The sequence below is a fragment of the Bemisia tabaci genome, chromosome 6 (assembly GCF_918797505.1).
Source record: "Bemisia tabaci chromosome 6, PGI_BMITA_v3".
In the NCBI taxonomy this organism is placed as follows: domain Eukaryota; kingdom Metazoa; phylum Arthropoda; class Insecta; order Hemiptera; family Aleyrodidae; genus Bemisia; species Bemisia tabaci.
Genome location: NC_092798.1, coordinates 49654136 through 49680052, shown reverse-complemented (window position 1 = coordinate 49680052; position 25917 = coordinate 49654136). Strand labels below are relative to the sequence as shown.

At 41.2% G+C, this 25917-nt stretch overlaps 1 protein-coding gene across 1 annotated transcript in view; it reads right to left on the bottom strand.

Annotated features, from left to right (window-relative positions):
* LOC109034765 (protein turtle homolog A) overlaps positions 1 to 25917 on the bottom strand; it is a 539517-nt gene that overhangs the window by 149346 nt on the left and 364254 nt on the right. The window contains exon 3 of the mRNA XM_072301836.1: positions 22368 to 22500. Coding sequence (XP_072157937.1) covers positions 22368 to 22500 — 133 coding nt within the window. The remainder of the gene's footprint in view (positions 1 to 22367; positions 22501 to 25917) is intronic.

Genomic DNA, 25917 nt, shown 5'->3' with positions numbered 1-25917 from the left:
ACGTTTACGAATTTAAGCATTCTGATTCCTTAACCAGAATTTCACGTAGAATATGATTCGCGCAACGAAAATTACTGAAACCATAATTCCTAACGGAGATATCAACATTTTTATTTCACATTGGTTACGAGGAATTTGAACTGTTTGCTCACAAGAAACTCAAAGCTCTACGTTAATCAAATCGCGCACTACAACGGTTTCAGCAAGCTTCTCAGTCGAGTAATGTTCATTTTCCACCATGCGTTTGTCAAACTATAACTAATTTGCTATAGCTGAGCCAAAGCGTCAAGATTGAGGTTGGCAGACTTGTTTTTATCGCAGAGACGTTCATGATAACGTTTAGCGCGCGATGTGAATCACGTAGAGCATTGAGTTTTCATGAGCGGGTGGTTTCAATTCACGCACCAAGAATCATTAAATATCTTCGGAAAGAGTTGATTTCGATAATTTTCGTTGTGCGCGTCGTATTTTACGCAAAGTTTTGGGGAAAAAACATGTATCAGAATGCTGAAATTCGTACCTTGTCTAATGGTCCATTGGCCAGCTGATTCATTTTTTTTTTGGAGTATAGACCAAGTATAGAGGTTCATTGTGTTCCTCTGAAAATTTCATCAGAGATAACAAACCCTTGGGCCTTGCGAGAGCTCCATTTACACGTACTTGCTTGGCAACACAAATTGCTTCAATTCGCGATGGATCCAGGACGATGCTCTGTGCGTGGACTGCTTTTTACTTTGAAATTTATGCCGCGAAAATCGAGTGGAGGATGACTCTGGTATAGTCCCTCCGCCCGGCAAAATAGATTAGCACCGGTAAAAGGGTTTTAATGCCATGCAGACGAGAGAGGTTTCCATGATAACGCAATCTATCGATCCGTCGAGAGGCGATGATTCTTTTTCCCTTCCCGCTTCGACTTGACACGATTGTGAACTAGGTATTACAAATTCAGCTCAACTCCGGAGCACTTGTGCATTTTGAAACCGAACTCAGAAAAAAGTATGAAAATTGGTCTTTACACCAAGTCGAAACTTGGGAGAAACAGCACAAATTTAGTATTCTAAATCCTACGTAGGATACGATTCATAACGACTGGAAGGTTGGAAATAAAATTCTGAACGAGGTATTTCTAAGTATTTGAGTACAGATCAAATGGAAGTTAGATGTATGCAAATGACGTAAATCGCATCCTGGTTGAAACTAGGGAGAAACGGCGGGGGAAGTATTCAAAATCCTGCGCAGGATATGATTCATAACGACTGGAAGGTTGAAAATAAAATTCTGAACGAGGTATTTACAAGGTATTTGAGTACAGATCAAATGGAAGTTACATTTATGCAAATGAAATAAATTGCGTTTTTGCCCATGTTCATTGTAAAGACCAGTATCACGTGTGGGAGTTGATTTCCTGACTTTCCGTTGTGTGATTTGTTCATTTTGTGAAATTTTGAAGAGGGGACATGTTACGTGGCGCTTTAATCCATACCTTGTCTAGTAGTCCATTCTCTTTATTGGGCATCCGATAGTCTGTTAACTTCTCGTTGTGAACGCTGACTCTATGTACACCTTTTGAAGACACATGAATTTTCTGGTTTCATTGAGCCGTAGAGGCAAAAACTGTACCAACAAGTTTTCTCTCAATGCGAAAGAGACAGGAAAAACATGAAATTGGTTGCAGGCGCTGGGATACAACAATCTCAACTCGAGCTATGGTCAGGAGGTATCATAAAGAATGGAAGGCGATTTGAAAAAGTTTCGTTCCTAACTGTTGTCTGTGCTTGGTATTTGGACGAAGTTCGAATTAAAGCACTCCGCTGTACATTTTCTCTTCAAAACTTCACAAGATAAACGAATTGCGTAAATGTTACCAGATGCTTGCCTATCATTACCCTACAGTGTCATTGTATTAAAAATCAAGTAGACTCATAATAGAATTTAACATGCTTCTCGTCAAATTTGCTACACTTTTTTTCAGCGTGGATCACACTTGTCATTCCGGTACTTGAACCACGATTTTAGTGGGGTTTCCTTGTTCTCTCCTGTATGTTATTTTCATGATGTAACATTTTTCTTGGTTTCCAGCAAAATTCTTCGGAAATTTTGCGGAAAAAAGGCGGACAAATACTCGTTTGGAAAAATAAATAGGAGGAGCAAAAATTTTTGAACACGGCGCTCCATAACCGTAGTTTGGTAGTCTCACCATCGACATACATCATTGTGGCTTCGTCCGGTTTTGGTATTCGATCAAATACGCAGACAACCTTTTGCTGCAGAACCTAACTTCTGATCGACTTTCCGTATCCGCGTTCATAAATTACTTAACTCAGACCCACCGCATGTAAATAAACACTTTTCATCCCTCTGATCTCTCGACCGCGGCTGATATTGAAGTTTGGTGGAGTCGAGGAAAGATATGAGCCCACATTTACGAGTTTACGATCGAGGAGACCAACTCGCCTGGACGAACTTTCATGCCCAACTTTCGCTTACAGCACTTTTCTCTTGTCATTGCGGTGGTGGGCTGAACGAGGGTTCAATATTCTGCTGCGCTAGGGAGAAACGTCGTGTGAACTACTAGACGTTGCCGAATCCCTTTTGATAAATCTAACTTTTTTTGTGAAAAACCTATGAATTTTTTTTGTTGAATTTTCCACAGAAATTTCCACAGAATTGTAATCGAAATCACTATCGTAAATTCTCTGATCCGATAAATTTTCATTTTTTATCACAGTTTGCACTACCATTCTACTGGGCCAAATTCCATAATCTTTGCGGTTATTGACAGGTAATACTCTCCAAATGTGCTCGCTGCATTCAGATTTTGGAAGCATGAACTAGGTTTTTTTTATTATTACATGAAAAGGTTGGGAATTCTCCCATTTAAATATTGTAAATTTGCATTTTTAGTCACTGTTTGTTTTAATGATCTACCGGGCCGATTCTTATAATTTTTGCGGCTGTCGATAATAGTTGACCCCTAGAAGCCCGCTCTATATATTTACATTAACTTACAGGGGCCCACAAAGTGGGCATTATAGAGGGTAATCAGAGTTCTACGGGGGTTGGACCGTGTAGCGGCCAGGGAGAGAGTGAGTTTAGAAATTTAAAGGCATGATAACTTTACTCAAAAATCATCAATTCATTGGACGAAATTTGGCAACTTTCCATTGCTCATAGGTCATTCTCCTTTATTATTGCGATTCGCTGTCACTAATAATCCAATCCATGTTTTACATCCAATAGAAACCGTAAGTAATTAGGTTTTGGTCGGTTTTCATTTTGTTTCGGGTTCCGCTGCACAGTCAAATATCTGCGTTCAAAGAAAACCAATTTATGATTGGGTTCAAAGGCAATTCATCATACTTGCACGAACGTACCGTTCCAGAGCGAGGGGGGTCCGTAAATAACGTAAGCAAACATACCTTTTCAACTTATTCGGTTGATCTGCTGACCTACTTACATTTGAGCTAAAATGATCACGTTGGACACCATCAAGATAGAGAAGACTAAGCTACACGTTTATACGAGATTTCTTAAATTATGAATCGGCCGCGCTGGTCACTAAATTATGCTTTGATAGTTGAAGCTCGTAAATTAGTATAAGTTAATGAGTTAAGTCTAAATGCCGAATTTCTCTGTATAAAACTGATGGTAAAATCGCCGATTGAAACATACGGCTAATGGCGTCATCCACAGCGGCGGTGCATACCGTGGTTTTTTCCACCTCTATTTCATCCGTATTTAACGTCAAGCAACCAGTGCGAATTTCGTCGCTCCTTGGACATAAGGGCGTATCTCTATTCCCACGTGACCCCCGGAAATTGTGGAGTTATATGAACCATATGGGTTACGCGGAAATTGAGATACATCAGAAAACCGACGATTTGTGTGTCACTGATTGATGAAACCAAGGTGGAAGAAACCATGCTATGCACTACCACTGAAGATGACTTTTTACACTTTTATTTTCTTCATATCGATGGCCGAGGTGCGAAATCACGTATCTCCGCTTGAAACGTTGTAGGCTCCTGTCATACTATATTTTATCTATTGTCGCTAGCTTGTGTGTTTTAGTGCGGGTTGCATACTCTAGCCCCTGAAAAATATGAAATATTTCACACCCTCGTGAAATTTCATGAAATATTTCACCGAAATTTCCAATCTTTTATTTCTTTCTTACGATTCATGCCACCTTGTAATTACACTTATGGAAAATGATCGATAGGCCGGGTGTTCGCAACGAACACCTTGATAATCTCTTCTTTACCATAGCTTCAAATGCGGAAATATCGATATTCGATCATTCACGCCTCACCACCGTAACGCATCCTCATTCGACATACGTTAAGATTCCTAAAATCCAAGTCCACCCAACCAGGGTGTCGGAGCAAGATCCGTGATTTCGCAGTTTCACAGCTAGGGGATGCCCAGCAGAGCAATTTTCAGACAAAGATACCCGACTGGAACCGCTGCGACCCACACAGCCCTGGCGGCGAGCTGGGAGCGAGGGCAAATGTCTATTTGTATTCAGACTATTCCCGCAACGACCCGCGCTAATCATATTTTACGGACATCATACACCCGCACCCCCGCGGACTCTACACACAAACTAGCTCACCACCTCCACCCCCTTCCACCGAATCCATACATATTTATTTCAACTCGAATACACAACTGTATTATTTCAACCTTAGTTTCACGAGCGATGCTTCCAAACTCCGAAAAATGGAAATAGGCGATTTTCTGGGGAGTGAAGTACTGTTCATTACATATAAGACTCTAGAAATGGGTCTTTTTTCAGGTCCTACATTTCTAGTTGTATTCAAACTGATAATGTTTTGGTGCAAAATATCTAGATCCCGCACTAAATCTAGAACAATGTTGAGTTGCTCCATGCAGGGTATCTGTGCGCATTCAACTCAACATCGCTTGTTTTAAGTTAGGAAGCGTCATTGTGCTATGGCCAAGTTTAAGTTTAAAAAAAAGACGGCAAAAAACGCTCCTTTACCTCACAAAAAAAAAAAAAAAAAAAAACTTCAGTTACATCAGCACAGATTTGACTCAAAAAATCAAATTTTGTTGTCAAAAACGACGCTTTTAGTGAAAATGATACCGCAAGAAATTGTTTTTTAGTGTTCTCTAAGACAAACGTTTCAGAGCTTTCCTCGCTTGTTTCTCACTGTGTAAGGCCTAGAATCCACCACGAGCATCGTAAGAACGACGATCCTTTCCTCTCGGCAAAGAAACCTATTCGAGACGGCGCTCCGTTAATGTGTGCGCGTGCTTTAAAATACTCCCAGGTGGCGTTTCATTCGATGGTCCCCCTTCCTCCCTTTTTTTATCGTGTCGCTGCGATGGCCATCGGGGGACCCACCCGCGATCCTTGTTAATACCGTGCGCGCATATGAAATCACGCGGAACTCGCGAAGCTTCCCGCGATTATCCGCCCCGAGTTTTATGATTTCCCGCATCCAATTCCCTGACGAACGTCCCGCAGACTTTTGATTTTATATCAGATCTGGAAATATTGGATATGGAAATAGTCCGTACCCCTTTCCGTCGCCTTCTCCGGTTTCGGCGAATGATGAAAAACAGATCTTCACAGGAAAATGAAATTGCTGATTTAACAATTTTGTAGTTGTGTGTCAACGACGCGATGCGTCACTTGTGTAACAAGTAACCGACATGTTTCGATGTAGATTTTACCTTTAAAAAATGCTAATTGGACGTATTTAAGCTAAAAAAACTATGTGCGTATCGATGGCGTAAGTTCGGAATCGCATATCTCGTTTGCGGTGTCTATCTCCGTCTCTATGTTATTTTTTTAAAGGAGAACAAATTGGCATCATTCTTTGAAGTTTACGCAGAATTTTATTCGCACCGAGAAGAAAAATCACGGCAGTTTTAAAGAATTGCTGTTGAGTAGTTTTCTGTTTAAAAAATAAAGTACGACAGGAAGTCTGCGACGTCGCAAACCGACTTGTGTGATTGCCGAATTACACCGTCGTTATATATTTAACAAGGCAGTGACGTCACGCAACAGGATTGAACCTGTTCGGCGCGATGCGCGTAAACAACCGCGTATCTCCAATGTAATACTATATGGAGAAATAACTTTTCGCTCTTGCGGGCATCCGAGGCAGCGGATTTGAATGGGAATAATTTTAATCAACTCCTCATTACAATAACTAAGCGTGTACCAATTTTAAAGGAAATCGCTTCGGCCAATTTTTATCTAGGGGGGGCATAGTGAGTGGGAACAGCAGCATTATATAGAGTAATAATAATAATAATAATAATAATAAGGACTTACTGAGTTTTTGGACTACCGCTCTCTTTTTGTGCCGTAGTATCTCGATTTATTTTGCGAAGAGAGCTACGTACTCTTAAAGGAAGCCTGTCATTCTTAACATGTTGGAGCTCCTTCAATTTTGTATGATACTATGCAACACCGCTGTTGTGAAATAGTTACTAGCGGTACGCTAGGGCGCTGCGGGCGGCCGGCCAGCGCGGAACGCGCACCAGCGCCTACAAACCTAAATGGATACTTCAAGCATTGCGCAATGCGTGAAGTATCCATTTAGGTTTGTAGGCGCCAGTGAGTCTCATGTACACATTACGTCCACATATCCCGTTTGCGGTGTCTATCTCCGCCTCTATGTTATTTTTTTAAAGGAGAACAAATTGAAATCATTCCTTGAAGTTTACACAGAATTTTCTTCGCACAGAGAAAAAAAATAACGGCAGTTTTAAAGAATTGCCGTTGAGTAGTTTTCCGTTTAAAAAATAAAGTATGACAGGAAGTCTGCGACGTCGCAAACCGAGTTATGAGATTGCTGACTTACACCGTCGATATAGCTTGCGTGCAACATAGTTCCTTGTAGCAGAAATACGTCGAATTTGACCACCCCTGTGGTTAAATTGGACGTATTTATGCCTAACAGAACTATGTGCATTATGACGTGAGCCCTGTTGTGCATGTATTCTTATGGCTATTAGAGCTCATGTCTTAATAAAAATAGTTCCGTTTGACAGAAATACGTCCAATTAGCATTCCACAATGGTAAAATGTACATTTGAAACAAGTCGGATATATTTTTTTTACAATTTAACTGATAAAACAGCAATCGATGTTTGCCGTATAAGAGCTGTGTGTATCGAATGAGACATTGATAATCAACTGCAGGCTGATTATTTATATCGATAGACGACACAATAGACAAAAAAGATATGAGAAAAATGGAGTGATTCTTTTGGTTGCAAATGGTAGCAGTTTTTCACAGCCCTGAGGAGCTTTCCGACACAACTAAGTCCTTCATAAATATAGAAGATATGGAAACACGTCTCTGTACCTGGTGGACGAGAACCTACCATTTGCAATTTTAATTGGAAGCTATATATAGCAGCTTTATAAAGAGTAACTAGTCGTGATTAGCTCGCTTTGCGAGCTGACACGTCTAGCCGGGGAGTGCCCCTGGACCCCAGTTCTACGCTTCGCGACGAACTTGCGACTCGCTCCGCGAGCCGCCACCGCCCTGCACAGTTTTTAACATTGATGAGGAGACAACATCTATGTCTTAATCTTCTTTTTCACCAAGTTTTACAGAAATTGATGTTCTAGGAGTCCGGACCGCGTTTTCGTGCGGGGCCGCCATCTTGGATTTGGAAATGTTGAAAATCTGACCAAAAATGCGAGTTTTCCGTCAAAATACACCTCTTAATGCCGAATTTCACAAAAATCGATGGATCGGAAGCCAAGATAACAACTTAGACCACGATCGCCATTTTTGATTTTTGAATTTTGAAAATCGGACCTAAAATTCTAATTTCCCGTCGAAATACACCTCCTAATACCGAGTTTCACAAAAATCGATCGATATCAGGAAGCTATGTAGCATTTTAGACCACGATCGCCATTTTTGATTATTGAATTTTGAAAATCGGACCTAAAATTCTAATTTCCCGTCGAAATACACCTCCTAATACCGAGTTTCACAAAAATCGATCGATATCAGGAAGCGATGTAGCATTTTAGACCACGGCCGCCATCTTGAATTTTTGAATTTTGAAAATCTGACCAAACATTCTAGTTTCCCGTCGAAATATACCCCCGGATACCGAGTTTCACGAAAATCGATCGAACAGGAGCCGACTTAGCATTTTAGGCCACGGCCGCCATCTTGGATTTTGAAATTTTGAAAATCTAACCAAAAATTCGAGTTTCCCGTCGAAAAGTACCCCCGGATACCGAGTTTCACGAAAATCGATCGAACAGGAGCCGACTTAGCATTTTAGGCCACGGCCGCCATCTTGGATTTTGAAATTTTGAAAATCTGACCAAAAATTCGAGTTTCCCGTCGAAAAGTACCCCCGAATACCGAGTTTCACGAAAATCGATCGAACAGGAGCCGACTTAGCATTTTAGGCCACGTCCGCCATCTTGGATTTTGAGATTTTGAAAATCCGACCAAAAATTCGAGTTTCCCGTCGAAAAGTTCCCCCGGATACCGAGTTTCACGAAAATCGATCGAACAGGAGCCGACTTAGCATTTTAGGCCACGGCCGCCATCTTGGATTTTGAATTTTGAAAATCTGACCAAAAATTCGAGTTTCCCGTCGAAAAGTACCCCCGGATACCGAGTTTCACGAAAATCGATCGAACAGGAGCCGACTTAGCATTTTAGGCCACGGCCGCCATCTTGGATTTTGAAATTTTGAAAATCTGACCTAAAATTCGAGTTTCCCGTCGAAAAGTACCCCCGGATACCGAGTTTCACGAAAATCGATCGAACAGGAGCCGACTTAGCATTTTAGGCCACGGCCGCCATCTTGGATTTTGAGATTTTGAAAATCCGACCAAAAATTCGAGATCCCCGTCGAAAAGTACCCCCAGATACCGAGTTTCACGAAAATCGATCGAACAGGAGCCGACTTAGCATTTTAGGCCACGGCCGCCATCTTGGATTTTGAAATTTTGAAAATCTGACCAAAAATTCGAGTTTCCCGTCGAAAAGTACCCCCGAATACCGAGTTTCACGAAAATCGATCGAACAGGAGCCGACTTAGCATTTTAGGCCACGTCCGCCATCTTGGATTTTGAGATTTTGAAAATCCGACCAAAAATTCGAGTTTCCCGTCGAAAAGTACCCCCGGATACCGAGTTTCACGAAAATCGATCGAACAGGAGCCGACTTAGCATTTTAGGCCACGTCCGCCATCTTGGATTTTGAGATTTTGAAAATCCGACCAAAAATTCGAGATCCCCGTCGAAAAGTACCCCCAGATACCGAGTTTCACGAAAATCGATCGAACAGGAGCCGACTTAGCATTTTAGGCCACGGCCGCCATCTTGGATTTTGAAATTTTGAAAATCTGACCAAAAATTCGAGTTTCCCGTCGAAAAGTACCCCCGGATACCGAGTTTCACGAAAATCGATCGAACAGGAGCCGACTTAGCATTTTAGGCCACGTCCGCCATCTTGGATTTTGAAATTTTGAAAATCCGACCAAAAATTCGAGATTCCCGTCGAAAAGTACCCCCGATACCGAGTTTCACGAAAATCGATCGAACAGGAGCCGACTTAGCATTTTAGGCCACGGCCGCCATCTTGGATTTTGAAATTTTGAAAATCTGACCAAAAATTCGAGTTTCCCGTCGAAAAGTACCCCCGAATACCGAGTTTCACGAAAATCGATCGAACAGGAGCCGACTTAGCATTTTAGGCCACGTCCGCCATCTTGGATTTTGAGATTTTGAAAATCCGACCAAAAATTCGAGATTCCCGTCGAAAAGTACCCCCGGATACCGAGTTTCACGAAAATCGATCGAACAGGAGCCGACTTAGCATTTTAGGCCACGGCCGCCATCTTGGATTTTGAGATTTTGAAAATCTGACCAAAAATTCGAGTTTCCCGTCGAAAAGTACCCCCGGATACCGAGTTTCACGAAAATCGATCGAACAGGAGCCGACTTAGCATTTTAGGCCACGTCCGCCATCTTGGATTTTGAGATTTTGAAAATCTGACCAAAAATTCGAGTTTCCCGTCGAAAAGTACCCCCGGATACCGAGTTTCACGAAAATCGATCGAACAGGAGCCGACTTAGCATTTTAGGCCACGTCCGCCATCTTGGATTTTGAGATTTTGAAAATCCGACCAAAAATTCGAGTTTCCCGTCGAAAAGTACCCCCGATACCGAGTTTCACGAAAATCGATCGAACAGGAGCCGACTTAGCATTTTAGGCCACGGCCGCCATCTTGGATTTTGAAATTTTGAAAATCTGACCAAAAATTCGAGTTTCCCGTCGAAAAGTACCCCGGATACCGAGTTTCACGAAAATCGATCGAACAGGAGCCGACTTAGCATTTTAGGCCACGGCCGCCATCTTGGATTTTGAGATTTTGAAAATCCGACCAAAAATTCGAGTTTCCCGTCGAAAAGTACCCCGGATACCGAGTTTCACGAAAATCGATCGAACAGGAGCCGACTTAGCATTTTAGGCCACGGCCGCCATCTTGGATTTTGAAATTTTGAAAATCTGACCAAAAATTCGAGTTTCCCGTCGAAAAGTACCCCGGATACCGAGTTTCACGAAAATCGATCGAACAGGAGCCGACTTAGCATTATAGGCCACGGCCGCCATCTTGGATTTTGAGATTTTGAAAATCCGACCAAAAATTCGAGATCCCCGTTGAAAAATACCCCCGCTTACCAATTTCCTCAAAAATCCGTTGAAAAATACCGCCTAAAACCTTATATTTCGTCTATAAGGCAGTGACGTCACGCAACAGGATTGAACCTGTTCGGCGCGATGCGCGTAAACAACCGCGTATCTCCAATGTAATACTATATGGAGAAACAACTTTTCGCTCTTGCGGGCGTCCTAAGCAGCGGATTTGAGTGGGAATAATTTTAATCAACTCCTCATTACAATAGCTGAGCGTGTACCAATTTTAAAGGAAATCGCTTCGGCCAATTTTTATCTAGGGGGGGCATAGTGAGTGGGAACAGCAGCTTTATATAGAGTAACTAGTCGTGATTAGCTCGCTTTGCGAGCTGACACGTCTAGCCGGGGAGTGCCCCTGGACCCCAGTTCTACGCTTCGCGACGAACTTGCGACTCGCTCCGCGAGCCGCCACCGCCCCGCACAGTTTTTAACATTGATGAGGAGACAACATCTATGTCTTAATCTTCTTTTTCACCAAGTTTTACAGAAATTGATGTTCTAGGAGTCCGGACCGCGTTTTCGTGCGGGGCCGCCATCTTGGATTAGGAAATGTTGAAAATCTGACCAAAAATGCGAGTTTTCCGTCAAAATACACCTCCTAATACCGAATTTCACAAAAATCGATGGATCGGAAGCCAAGATAACAACTTAGACCACGATCGCCATTTTTGATTTTTGAATTTTGAAAATCGGACCTAAAATTCTAATTTCCCGTCGAAATACACCTCCTAATACCGAGTTGCACAAAAATCTATCGATATCAGGAAGCGATGTAGCATTTTAGACCACGATCGCCATTTTTGATTATTGAATTTTGAAAATCGGACCTAAAATTCTAGTTTCCCGTCGAAATATACCCCCGGATACCGAGTTTCACGAAAATCGATCGAACAGGAGCCGACTTAGCATTTTAGGCCACGACCGCCATCTTGGATTTTGAGATTTTGAAAATCCGACCAAAAATTCGAGATCCCCGTCGAAAAGTACCCCCGGATACCGAGTTTCACGAAAATCGATCGAACAGGAGCCGACTTAGCATTTTAGGCCACGGCCGTCATCTTGGATTTTGAAATTTTGAAAATCCGACCAAAAATTCGAGTTTCCCGTCGAAAAGTACCCCCGGATGCCGAGTTTCACGAAAATCGATCGAACAGGAGCCGACTTAGCATTTTAGGCCACGGCCGCCATCTTGGATTTTGAAATTTTGAAAATCTGACCAAAAATTCGAGTTTCCCGTCGAAAAGTACCCCCGGATGCCGAGTTCCACGAAAATCGATAGAACAGGAGCCGACTTAGCATTTTAGGCCACGGCCGCCATCTTGGATTTTGAAATTTTGAAAATCTGACCAAAAATTCGAGTTTCCCGTCGAAAAATACCCCCGGATACCGAGTTTCACGAAAATCGATCGAACAGGAGCCGACTTAGCATTTAAGGCCACGGCCGCCATCTTGGATTTTGAGATTTTGAAAATCCGACCAAAAATTCGAGATCCCCGTTGAAAAATACCCCCGCTTACCAATTTCCTCAAAAATCCGTTGAAAAATACCGCCTAAAACCTTATATTTCGTCTATAAGGCAGTGACGTCACGCAACAGGATTGAACCTGTTCGGCGCGATGCGCGTAAACAACCGCGTATCTCCAATGTAATACTATATGGAGAAACAACTTTTCGCTCTTGCGGGCGTCCTAAGCAGCGGATTTGAGTGGGAATAATTTTAATCAACTCCTCATTACAATAGCTAAGCGTGTGCCAATTTTAAAGGAAATCGCTTCGGCCAATTTTTATCTAGGGGGGGCAGAGTGAGTGGGAACAGCAGCTTTATATAGAGTAACTAGTCGTGATTAGCTCGCTTTGCGAGCTGACACGTCTAGCCGGGGAGTGCCCCTGGACCCCAGTTCTACGCTTCGCGACGAACTTGCGACTCGCTCCGCGAGCCGCCACCGCCCCGCACAGTTTTTAACATTGATGAGGAGACAACATCTATGTCTTAATCTTCTTTTTCACCAAGTTTTACAGAAATTGATGTTCTAGGAGTCCGGACCGCGTTTTCGTGCGGGGCCGCCATCTTGGATTTGGAAATGTTGAAAATCTGACCAAAAATGCGAGTTTTCCGTCAAAATACACCTCCTAATGCCGAATTTCACAAAAATCGATGGATCGGAAGCCAAGATAACAACTTAGACCACGATCGCCATTTTTGATTTTTGAATTTTGAAAATCGGACCTAAAATTCTAATTTCCCGTCGAAATACACCTCCTAATACCGAGTTTCACAAAAATCGATGGATCGGAAGCCAAGATAACAACTTAGACCACGATCGCCATTTTTGATTTTTGAATTTTGAAAATCGGACCTAAAATTCTAATTTCCCGTCGAAATACACCTCCCAATACCGAGTTTCACAAAAATCGATCGATATCAGGAAGCGATGTAGCATTTTAGACCACGGCCGCCATCTTGAATTTTTGAATTTTGAAAATCTGACCAAACATTCTAGTATCCCGTCGAAATATACCCCCGGATACCGAGTTTCACGAAAATCGATCGAACAGGAGCCGACTTAGCATTTTAAGCCACGGCCGCCATCTTGGATTTGGAAATTTTGAAAATCTAACCAAAAATTCGAGTTTCTCGTCGAAAAATACCTGTAGATACCGAGTTTCACGAAAATCGATATATCAGGAGCCGACTTAGCATTTTAGGCCACTGCCGCCATCTTGGATTTGGAAATTTTCCAATTGGATTTGGAAAGATTTTTGAAAAATCTGACCAAAAATCCGAGTTTCTCGTCGAAAAATACCCCTGGATACCGAGTTTCACGAAAATCGATATAACAGGAGCCGACTTAGCATTTTAGGCCACGGCCGCCATCTTGGATTTGGAAATTTTGAAAATCCGACCAAAAATTCGAGTTTCTCGTCGAAAAATACCTGTGGATACCGAGTTTCACGAAAATCGATCAAACAGGAGCCGACTTAGCATTTTAGGCCACGGCCGCCATCTTGGATTTTGAGATTTTGAAAATCCGACCAAAAATTCGAGATCCCCGTTGAAAAATACCTCCGCTAACCAATTTCCACAAAAATCCGTTGAAAAATACCGCCTAAAACCTTATATTTCGTCTATAAGGCAGTGACGTCACGCAACAGGATTGAACCTGTTCGGCGCGATGCGCGTAAACAACCGCGTATCTCCAATGTAATGCTATATGGAGAAACAACTTTTCGCTCTTGCGGGCGTCCTAAGCAGCGGATTTGAACGGGAATAATTTTAATCAACTCCTCGTTACAATAGCTGAGCGTGTACCAATTTTAAAGGAAATCGCTTCGGCCAATTTTTATCTAGGGGGGGCAGAGTGAGTGGGAACAGCAGCTTTATATAGAGTAATAATAATAATAATAATAATAATAATAATAAGGACTTACTGAGTTTTTGGACTACCGCTCTCTTTTTGTGCCGTAGTATCTCGATTTATTTTGCGAAGAGAGCTACGTACTCTTAAAGGAAGCCTGTCATTCTTAACATGTTGGAGCTCCTTCAATTTTGTATGATACTATGCAACACCGCTGTTGTGAAATAGTTACTAGCGGTACGCTAGGGCGCTGCGGGCGGCCGGCCAGCGCGGAACGCGCACCAGCGCCTACAAACCTAAATGGATACTTCAAGCATTGCGCAATGCGTGAAGTATCCATTTAGGTTTGTAGGCGCCAGTGAGTCTCATGTACACATTACGTCCACATATCCCGTTTGCGGTGTCTATCTCCGCCTCTATGTTATTTTTTTAAAGGAGAACAAATTGAAATCATTCCTTGAAGTTTACACAGAATTTTCTTCGCACAGAGAAAAAAAATAACGGCAGTTTTAAAGAATTGCCGTTGAGTAGTTTTCCGTTTAAAAAATAAAGTATGACAGGAAGTCTGCGACGTCGCAAACCGAGTTATGAGATTGCTGACTTACACCGTCGATATAGCTTGCGTGCAACATAGTTCCTTGTAGCAGAAATACGTCGAATTTGACCACCCCTGTGGTTAAATTGGACGTATTTATGCCTAACAGAACTATGTGCATTATGACGTGAGCCCTGTTGTGCATGTATTCTTATGGCTATTAGAGCTCATGTCTTAATAAAAATAGTTCCGTTTGACAGAAATACGTCCAATTAGCATTCCACAATGGTAAAATGTACATTTGAAACAAGTCGGATATATTTTTTTTACAATTTAACTGATAAAACAGCAATCGATGTTTGCCGTATAAGAGCTGTGTGTATCGAATGAGACGTTGATAATCAACTGCAGGCTGATTATTTATATCGATAGACGACACAATAGACAAAAAAGATATGAGAAAAATGGAGTGATTCTTTTGGTTGCAAATGGTAGCAGTTTTTCACAGCCCTGAGAAGCTTTCCGACACAACTAAGTCCTTCATAAATATAGAAGATATGGAAACACGTCTCTGTACCTGGTGGACGAGAACCTACCATTTGCAATTTTAATTGGAAGCTCCAACCGAAATCGGCCTAACTACATGGACGTATTTCTACCAAAAAGACCTATGTAGAGGTGAGAAATATGGGGTGTGCTCGTTAGTTCTCTGGCCGTAAGAGTGAATGAGCATAATAAAGCGCCAGTGACGTCAGCGGCAACGAACGTGGCGATGCGGGAGTTCTCGCGCAGGACTCTTTAACTCTGCCTGTTCACAATGCTCTCTTGCCATGCTCGCGGCTCATGAATACCGCATTCAGTTGGCACATAGGTCTGTTTGATAGAATGTAATATCCCGCTTTTTCAATTCTTCAAAAGGAATCACGCCCACTTTTTCATTGCTTCTTATGCAGATTTCTAGAGCACACCCCATATTTCTCACCTGCACATAGTTCTGTTTGATAGAAATACGTCCACATGAGACGTTCCCTAATTTTTACTCGTGCTTCAATTCATTTTAAATCAGGTATTTAATCATTGAATTATTTAATTAACTTAGATTTACCCCGTAAAATAAATTACGTGCCCCTTAATTTGACCTTTTACTCAAATTACTGTTTCGGGTGAATTTTTTTCGGGTGTAAAAATCGCCACATTCCAGTAATTTTTACCTTAAATTTTCAAAAAGTCGGCGCTCATTCTGGCTTTATTTACCGTATTCCTGCATGTCCTATTTGTAACGCACCCGTAACGGAGACTCAGATTCCCATACCCTCTCGAACGTTACGTATTTTATGAACGGCCGCAAAGAATGCAATTAAACCTTGCTGAGGGCTCGATTGAACGCCTGTTGAAATTATTATTCCGCTGGGAAAACTTCCTCTACACTTGACTGCGAGCTCAGTAAAACCCGTCTCAATCGAACTCATAACGATATTGGGCTGAGGGATCGCAGATGGAAAAAAAGAAGAAAAAAATAATAATACTGCCGGGGGTCATCGGGAAAAAGGTGGGAGGGACATTAATACTTCGGTGTAACGAACTGATAAAATTGTGTACCTGAGCACGTACGAAGTATGTAATAAAAAGAAGAAACGAAGCATGCCTTTGGCTAGTCTTAAGGAGGGAGCGTGAAGACTCTGCGATACAAACCACGAAAAGTGCCATGCACACTGCGCACTCTAGCGTTGGAATAGGAAAGGTAAGAGCTCCGGACGAAGAAAAAATTGCCTTAACTTCATGGCATCAAGATATTGAATGGACGTTCAATACACAGTACAGATTTTAAACATACAATGATAGTTTTTCTTTCTTCGGTTGCATAAAAATAAATCGACTGAAGAGCGTTGATATGTATAATTTTATTTTTAAAACTAACAATCAACCAAATTGAAATGTTTGGTCTTAAAGCACGTTTAAGTAAACGATGGGGAAGTAACACTGCTCGATTAGGAAGGTAAAGGGGAGCGCCTTCAACTCGCTACGTAAGCTCCATACAAAATTTTGATACCACTATTCGTGCGCCACGACAGTCATTTTGCATAACCGGCTAATTGAAGGCGAATCTTCGGTTTACAATTGTCTTGACACAATTTTCAGTTTTAAAATTGAATGGAGTACAAGAAAGTAATTTATGATGAAAGCTGTATCAAAATAAAGCTGTTTTACGTATTCTCATCGAAATTCCACGTAGAACACGAACCAAACAACCTAAATTACATTGCGTAACTCTTAACCAGAATAAGTGTAATTTTTTTAAATAAAAGATTAAGATGCCTGCCAGGACCATTAGTGCACGATTTGGACCACATTTTGCAAAAATTAGGAATTAAAATTTTCGGCTCATTTTAAAACAACGTATGTGCCATTAGTCTTCCTATGCAGATAGGTGTTTTTAAGTATGAGCCAGAAATTCTAGTTCCTTATTGCAAAGTGTGGCCCATTTGATTCAAGTAGAGTATTTTTTTTCATGTAATGCGAGCGGAGAATTCAAAATTCCCGTGAATGTGTAAACCAAAAACATTAATATCTTCTATCACAAGCATAACAGGACTCACGTTATGATGCAAATAGTTCCGTTTGATGGAAATACGTCCATTTATTCTACTTACTTAATTCCACTATACTTTTTCCTGATAAAGTAAGATTAGGTACCTTAAACTTATTTCTAAAGGAGCCCTCTTCAGGCTGCTGGAGTCAGGTGTTACATACTGCTGTGCTAAGGAGAAGCAACGTATGAACATTCGAAAGTTGCCAAATGTCTCCGGATAAAACATGTATTTTGAGGAAAGTTATTCTTCTTTTTCCTCGAAATGTTCAGATATTTTAAATTAAATTGAGAACAACATTGTCTGAAAATTTAAAAGAAAAAACTTATGACAATTTTTCGTAGTTAATTTGTTTTTTGTTGAAGGAAACATGGCAACGTCTGAAGGCTCTTACGGTGTTTTTCCTCAGCACGGCAGCGTGGTTCCCCGCGAACAAGTCTGAAGGAGGTGGAGAAAAAGCAGGGATTTACGTTCGGAAAAATTAATGCGCAGAGACGAAAGCGAAAACCGCTCTGAAATTCATTTGCCGACGGAGTGCGGATTTTTTTCCGTCATGAATACGAAACGGAGGGATAAATACTTGGCGCTTGGTCGCAGAAATAAAGGTTCTAAGAGTTGCAGATAGTGGTATGTTTGTTAAGTTCTCATCTGCATAATTTCATTTTGAAGTCGCATTAAATATTGCAAGAGTCGAGTTCTGTTGATAGAGCCCCTGCTAATTGGTTATTCAGAGCTTTATAGCATCCTTCCCCCTCCTCGTCTACTTCCCTCCCCTTTACACCTCCATCGCCCCCGCCAGATCGAGCAGGGCGGATGTCGAGGAGACCTCTCGCTTAGGGTTTGTTTCACATGCGAAATTAACTACATTTTGCAATAAAGAACTATTATTTTCGGTTCATTTTAGAATCAACATATATGTCATGATTTCTCTAAGCTACCGTTCAAGTATCACTTCAGTCGTTTTGGCTCTTGTCCTCTCTTTGAATAACGTATAATCTGAGCGTAACTTTCCCCCTTCCCCAATTTTCCTCCAAAAATTCTACATTTTGCAGTACAGAAAAGCTATTTTCGAATCATTTTAGAATCAACGTATGTACCATGATCTCTCAAAGGGGCCGTTTAAATGATACTTCAGCCGTTTTGGCCCTCGTCTTCTTTTTGAATTACGTAAGCTGGGCTTGACCCCCCCCCCCCCCTGAAGTTTTTCTAAAAAAAAAACAGAGTCAGAAAAATTTCTGAAAAATTATTTTAATTTGAGAATTATTTCTTTAATTTTTTTTTTAAAAAAAATGAGAGACTTACTCAAGTCTGAACCAAACCTTCTTCTCGTAAGACCCCATAAGTTCATCTTAGAATCCCTTCTTTTCAAGTCGCTTAGGTAATACTTGAACTGCCCCCAGGGATCGTCGGCCACAGGCGAGCCGTTGAAACGACTCTTCCCCCGCTGAAACGCGAAAAACACAACGAAGAGAGCAGAGGAAACTAAAATTAAACCGAAACAATGCGACAAGTCTTAAAACATCACTCCGACATGTGACAAGAGGGGCTGCAAGGAGAGGGCTGAAAGGCTGGCCGGCAGGGGGCGGCGGGGGGAGCCGCACCTTTTATCTTGCAAGTCCAACACGACTAGGACTCCGACTGACAAAACCCATTAGTCAACGACTTTACTCCCCCGCGCCCTCCCCGCGGGCCCGACCCTGCTTTTTTCGTAATGGATTCTCCCATTAATCTCTATTTATCCGAACGTTAAAGTGCTAAACTGTTCCTTTTTAATTCAATTTACATAGCGGAGACGACCGGGGTCCCCCCTCTCCCCCGGCCCGTGTATTATGCACTGACATCTGAGACAGACCTCGGTACCGTTTTCACGCCGACTTGCACCCCGATCGTAATGAAACGTCATGCCCCTCCGCTTTCAGTCCGACGTAGCGCGACGCACAATGGAGCGAAGCAATCGGAGAAGTCGGACACTCGGTGGAAACTTTCAAAGCTTTAAATCTTACTCGATACGAAACTTCGAAGTTTAAAGGGGGTTTTAAGGGTTGATTCGCAAAATTATTTTTCAGAAACACCCCTTGAAAGTTTTAGTAAGATGAAATAAATATCAGAATCTTCGGTCAAAAATGTCGTGTCCGATTGCTCTCGAAAGCTCGTTCCAATGTGCGACGGGCCGGACGCGGTGTCCTTTTTATTCGCGCTTGAGCTCGGTCCGCAACCTGGAATTATGGGATGACGATTGCACTCCGGGATGTCAGAATGCACCGGTGTGAGAAATGTAACTGCGGATGACTGTTGACCCTAAGATTGGAGCACTCCTGACGTACGTCAGATGAAAACATTTCAGGAATCGGAAGAGAGAGAAGAAGAAGAAAGGGGGAAAATAAGAGGATACAGCAAAGGACAATGAGGAAAAGAAAGAGAAGAAGAAAAAGAGACAGAGAAGGGAAGAATAAAGGAGAGGAAGTCTCTAGTTTTCATGATGATGCTACGTTCTTGACTGGGAATATCCCTGATGGAGTTAAGTGACAAAACTCTGCCTGCCGTCTGATTGACCAAAGGAACAGACTGCGGATGACTGTTGACCGAAGATTGGATGACTCCTAACGTATATCAGATGAGAACGTTATAAAATCAAAAGAGAAAAGAAGAAGGGAAGGTAAAAATAAGAGTGGAAATTAAAAGAAAAAGAAAAAGACGAGGAAGAATAGAAAGGGAAAAAGAAAATGAGACGAGGAGGAGAGAGGATGAAGAGGAAGGAGTCCCTAGTTTTTATAATGCTACATTCTTGATTGGAAACATCTCCAAAGGAGTTAAGTGACAAAGTTCTGCCGTCTGATTGGCCAAACCACTAGATTATTTCAAATTCTGAAGTCATGTGACAAGATTCCGAATTTCGATTGGTCAAAAATCAAAGAGTCTCATACGAAATCAAGGACCTTTGACTTTTGACGACACGACATGACCTATAAATAAGAGGTTTAGACGTGATCCTTCCGTTGGCAGGGTAAAAAAATACTTTTATCTGCAAAGGGTGCTCAAAGTAAGTAGCATGATATGGTCATTGATGCGAGCGACGTGAGAAAGAGTATGATTAACAGCAGGAGCAGCGACTGGATCAAAGGTGCATTTTCACGGTGATTCTTTGACACCCGCGAGGGAAAGGGTAGGGATGAAAAGTTTCAAAATGAAAGGGATGAGGGTCTCGGGGAATGCTCAAGAATTAACGTTCGTTCATTACTAGAGGCTTACTGTTAGAATGGAATAAAAAGAAAAGTTTATATCGCCTTCACTTAGCCGTGTAGGCAAAAACACTCCCACCAAGTTAAAATAGTTATCTACTTGAGACTTTGCTCTATCCTGACGGTGGCATAATGTGTATGCTCTGTTACCCTGAGTGAAAGAGAAAAGAGTCATTTGTAATCAATTTTACGATGAGGAGCCACTACTTCTCGCTCATTATAGAGACACTGTAAGTGCTCTAAGTTTCTCTCTGCAGATAGGTATTTTTATAGATGAGCAGGAAAGAGTAGCTCCTAACTTCATGAAGCACAATCAGACGTTACCAACTGAATTGGCTGACTCTCCCTTATATTTTATTTATTAACATGAAAATCAACTAACTCACTGCTTTGAAATTTCGTTACACTGGAAAAAAAAACACATTGGATCTAGAGTCCAGACTCTTGAAAACATTGACAAGAAAAAGGGCTCTTGATTCAATCAGATTTAAGCTTAAATTAATGAGAAATCCGCTCAAATTTAGAGGCTTGGTTCTTGATTTAAGCTTAAATCTGATTGAATCAAGAGTATTTTTTCTTGTCGATGTTTTTAAGAGTCTGGACTCTAGATCCAATGTGTTTTTTTTTCCAGTGTAAAGCATTCTTGAAAACTTGAAAACCTTTGAAAAAGTTGAAGTCTTGATGAAATTCTTGGAAAGTTTCAAAGCATTATCTTGCTGTCTCCTTATGTAAAACAAAATAAATATGATGGGAAATCAAGCAACTGTAAAATTAATTATTTTTTTCCCAAACCCACCAGAATATGTAAAGTCACTTCGGCGGAATATGACATTTTTTATTATTTTCGTGAAAAATATATATGTATAACCTGAACCCTTTCATCTCGAAGCATAGGCCACCATCAATGTGTTTCTGAGTTAGACCGTACTTTTCAAAAGGTAAAAATTTACTGACGTGCAAAGAAAGGTTACACCACCATAAAATAAACTTCCAGTTGGAATACTGGTCGAGATAAGTGTTGCCGGCGTGGTTAATGACATTTTCCGGAGTGCTTTTTTCCGTGTAATTTGTCGGAGTAATTTCATTTTTATTGCATATTGCGGTGAAGTTTTATTAGGGGCAGGCAAGACAAACATTATCTCAGGAAAAAAACGGAGTAAAAAATAGGCACTGTCCAATCTTTGAGGCACTGTGCCTGACTATTTCCTTGGCTTTGTGAGGTGCAAAGTTATTGTAAAGCATTTGACCAGCGCAGAATCTATACCGTGTTTCCGATGGTTGGAGTCTTCCTACCAGCTCTCAGGAGTTAATTGCAGGAAACTTCAAGTACGGAAGGGTTGCTGATCTTTAAAAAAAACTAAACAAAAGAGCGAGTTTTGATGTATTGAACTCAAAGAATTTGCCCTTAGAAGAGAGTATTGTAAAGTAGGTCTGTGTTTTGAAAATCAATTATATTTAGCATACAAAAATCCTTAAAAACACACCGCCATGTTTTTATGTTGATCCGGAGCTCATATCATCACCCGCCAGTTCCGGCAAAAATATCACAAGCACCATGCGACGTTTCAAAATGTTCACCGCCATTTTATTTTTGACAGAGAAATTGTTGGTTGAATCTGTTCGAAAATTTCACTGAATGTTATCGGCAGCGCAAAGAAAATTTAGTGAAATAGGTTCAACCAACAATTTCTCTTTAACAAAACAAAATGGCGGCGAAAATTTTTGAATGTCGTATGGCGCTTGTGACACTTAGACCTTAGAGGGGCAATATGCGGAATTTCATTATAAAATGAGCAAAGAAACTTTCTCAAAGCTTCATATGAGTTTTTCTCGAATTAATATTTTTTAAAGACGCCCTTCTACGGGGAAATTCCTCGATTGACAAACGTGATTCCTGTCATCCATTTTTAAAATGGTCAGCTCACCTGTATATAGGGATTCCGTCACTCTCGCGAAACCACAACACCATATGAGGAGAATCCTCAGCGCTTGTTGCAGAAATGTCACATGGCAGGCCCGCTTTTCGATCCACAATTCCTTCCACTCGGACCATGGGAACTGTAATCAAAACATTAAATAGTGTTAGAATTCATAAAGGAAAAAAATAATCTTGAGTATAAGATAGAGGCGATATAGACAGTTATAATCACCGATGACACATAATTGACTTGCAATTTGCGACTATAAGCACCGCTATTTTTGGCTGGTTTTAGAAACAAAATAAAAGCCAGTATTTTCGCGATGCAGATAGGTGAGCTGTAATGGATGGAACAAAAATGAAAAGGAATTTTGATTTTTGATTTCAGTCGCTACCCTGAATTATTATGAAACAGCAAAACACAGAGAAACCACTCTGAAATTGATTCTAAGCATCTGAAACATATCCATAGAGAGAATCTGTCATAGGCATATACAGCTAGAGAAATTTTCTAGCAGTGCTAAGCCCACACTTTTCCGACGGGGGTCTGGGTTTTTCAGTGCAATTGCAAAATGAGTTTGAGAACTTTTGGAAAATTGTGGAATGTTGATCTCTATTGAACACATTTTAAGGGTATCTCCACGGAAAATTTAATAGGCCGTATGCAAGCTCAAAGTGTACTTTATAAATGATCACTGAAAAAAATCTGAATCGTTTTAATTTTTTACGTGGAACTATACAATGATAAAAGGAACGAATACCAGTTTTTACATTCTAGCTTGTTTCCTGTCGTGCAGATTTTCTACGGGAAGTTAGAGTCTCAATTGGACATGCTAAAAGGAACTATGTCCAACGCAAACCCTATGTACATAGTTCCTTTTAGCATGAATACGTCCAATTTAGGGATAATTAAGACTGTTCTGCTTATGGACGTCATAAACGGTAACAAATATTACACTGATAAACGCTCTTCCTGGTCTTTGATCAATGCATTCCCCAATTCCTTTCCTCCATTCCCTTTCTCATTCAGTTTGTTTTCTGGTATACCCATCGTTCTCCGGTCCATTCTAGTTTATAATCTTTGCAATCGTTGGAAATCTATAATCCTCTTTACCGTTTCGGACACCGTGGAGGCCAAAAACATGGAAACCGATCGAAAATGGATCCCCTGTGTCTTGAATCTCAGTACGAAGGGGCCATACGGGAAGTTAAATTATACTCTTTCAAATTTTAATGGAAGCCAAGGCCTTCTTCACCCCTTTAAAAGCTACGCCCACGGAATATGTCAGCTGCGCTGGTCACAAACATCGTGTGATGATGCTTTATTTTTGCAGATCAACTAAAAATAATAAGATCTGTCCAAATAGCAACTTTCTACGTTGAATATTGACCGAGATATCGCGCCTTAAATAAACTCGATTTATGACGTCATCCACCGCGGTAGCACATACCATGTTACGCACAACCGCGGTGGATGACGTCAAAAACCCTACTTTTCAAAGGAAGATATCACGGTTAGTATTCAATGTAGAAGGTTTCTGTTTGGACGGATCTCCTTATTTTCAGCTAAATAATCAAGAAGAATCAGGCCTTAAAACACGATTCTGTTACCAGCACAACTGGCCCATTTACAGTTTTGAAAACATGGTGTCTGTAGAATCTTTGAACCCCCTTCCCCTTCTAACTCAACGTGACGCTGCACAGTGGATCGAGTCAATAGGAGAGGTCGGACAAATTTTGAAAACTTTAAAAGCTCATAACTCCGTCAAATCAAAACTTTGAGATTTTAAAGGTGGTTCTACTGGCTGCCTCGTGAAATTTTCTTCTCAAAGCACCCCTTAAATTTAAAAATGTGTCGAATTAAACATAAAAATTCTCATTTTTAGTCAACAATTTAATGCCCGAGCTCTCTGATTGACTCGATCCGCTGTGCGCTGGATCAAGCCCCTCCCCCCACCCCTTAAAACGCGTTACGTAGTACTTGAACTGCCCCTTTCCGGTCTGGACAGTATGTTTGAAAATGACGAACACTGAAAAAAAAATCTCGGTGTATTTACTAAGAAAAGGGTAAAATTACCAAGAATTCAGGGTTCTGTTTGATCCCAGTTTTTTCTTGGTAAAATTACCATCTATGGAATTGGTAATTTTACCGAGAAATCTCGGTAAAATTATTAAACTTTTTCGGTAATTTTACTGGACCTTGGTAAAAACGCCAATATTTTTTATCGACAGTGGTAGAATTACCGAGATAAAACGTCAAAGTTACCGGGAATTGATTACCAATAAAAGTGGTATTCTTACCTGAAAAAAACAGTAAAAATACCGGTTTTCAGGTAAGCTTACCAGTCTGTCTTGGTGAAATTACCAATGATTGGTAAAAAAAGTGAGATGGTAAAGGTACCAACGGACCTTGGTAAAAACGCCGAGAATTTTTTTCAGTGCATGTTTGAAAATGATGAATTTCACAAGAGAACCGGCAACGCGGGTGAGAGGGGATGATGACTCAAGGGAGCACGTGAGGAGACAAGGGTTGCTGCAAGGGAGCGTGTCTGGAGCTCTTCACTTTATCATCATCAGTCTTCATAAGAAGCTGCGGCCAACTTCCCTCGACCGAGCCCGATGCGATACGATGCAGGATGCAGCAGAGACAGATTTTGCCAGCCGCATCCGCTTATCGCATTCCCGCACCTCTCACGCTCTCACAGATTCGCATCGCGGAACTTCCTAACTTCTGACCGGCGGAAGTTTTTACCGGTAGATTCAGCGGCTAATCACGCGGAAAATATCCTGATATACGGAAACGATACTTCGCCATGAGCCCTCAGGGGTACGGGGGTCGTCCAGGAAGTAAGTTTATCTATTCAATATCTCCTAGACTGATATAGGTAGACAAAATCGCACTGGGAAAAAACACATTGGATCTAGAGTCGAGACTCTTAAAAACATCGAAAAGAAAAAATACTCTTGATTCAATCGGATTTTTGCTTAAATCAAGAACCAAGCCTCTTAATTTGAGCGGATTTCCTTTTGATTTAAGCTTAAATCTGATTGAATCAAGCGTATTTTTTCTTGTCAATGTTTTCAAGAGTCTGGACTCTACATCCAATGTGTTTTTTTTTTTTCTAGTGCGGTAAAAAGTTCTACGAAGTCACTATTCTCAGTTTTTTAAAGCGCTACAGATTTTTAAATTTGGTGACGTAGAAATCCAGAAAAAAGGAAAGTCCCTGAACCCACTTCCTCTCCGCGCGGGTCAAAAACAACCCCACTTTTTTGGATTTCTATGAGATCGAATTTAAAAATCTGCGGCGCATTAAAAAGCTCAGAGTAGTGTCTTTTTTAAAAATGGTACAGATTGTGTCTATCGTTCTTAGTTTAGGAGCTATTGAATAAGTAAACTTACTTTCTGGACGACCCTCGTAACTCAATCCTTTGCCGGGCTCATCTTCAAGTGGACTCAATGGAGATGTTGCGTGTGTGAGGAATTTGCGATTCGACTACTAATTTCTTTGTAAAAGTTGCGAGAAACACGATGATGCCACTGGTTTTCTCTGAAATTA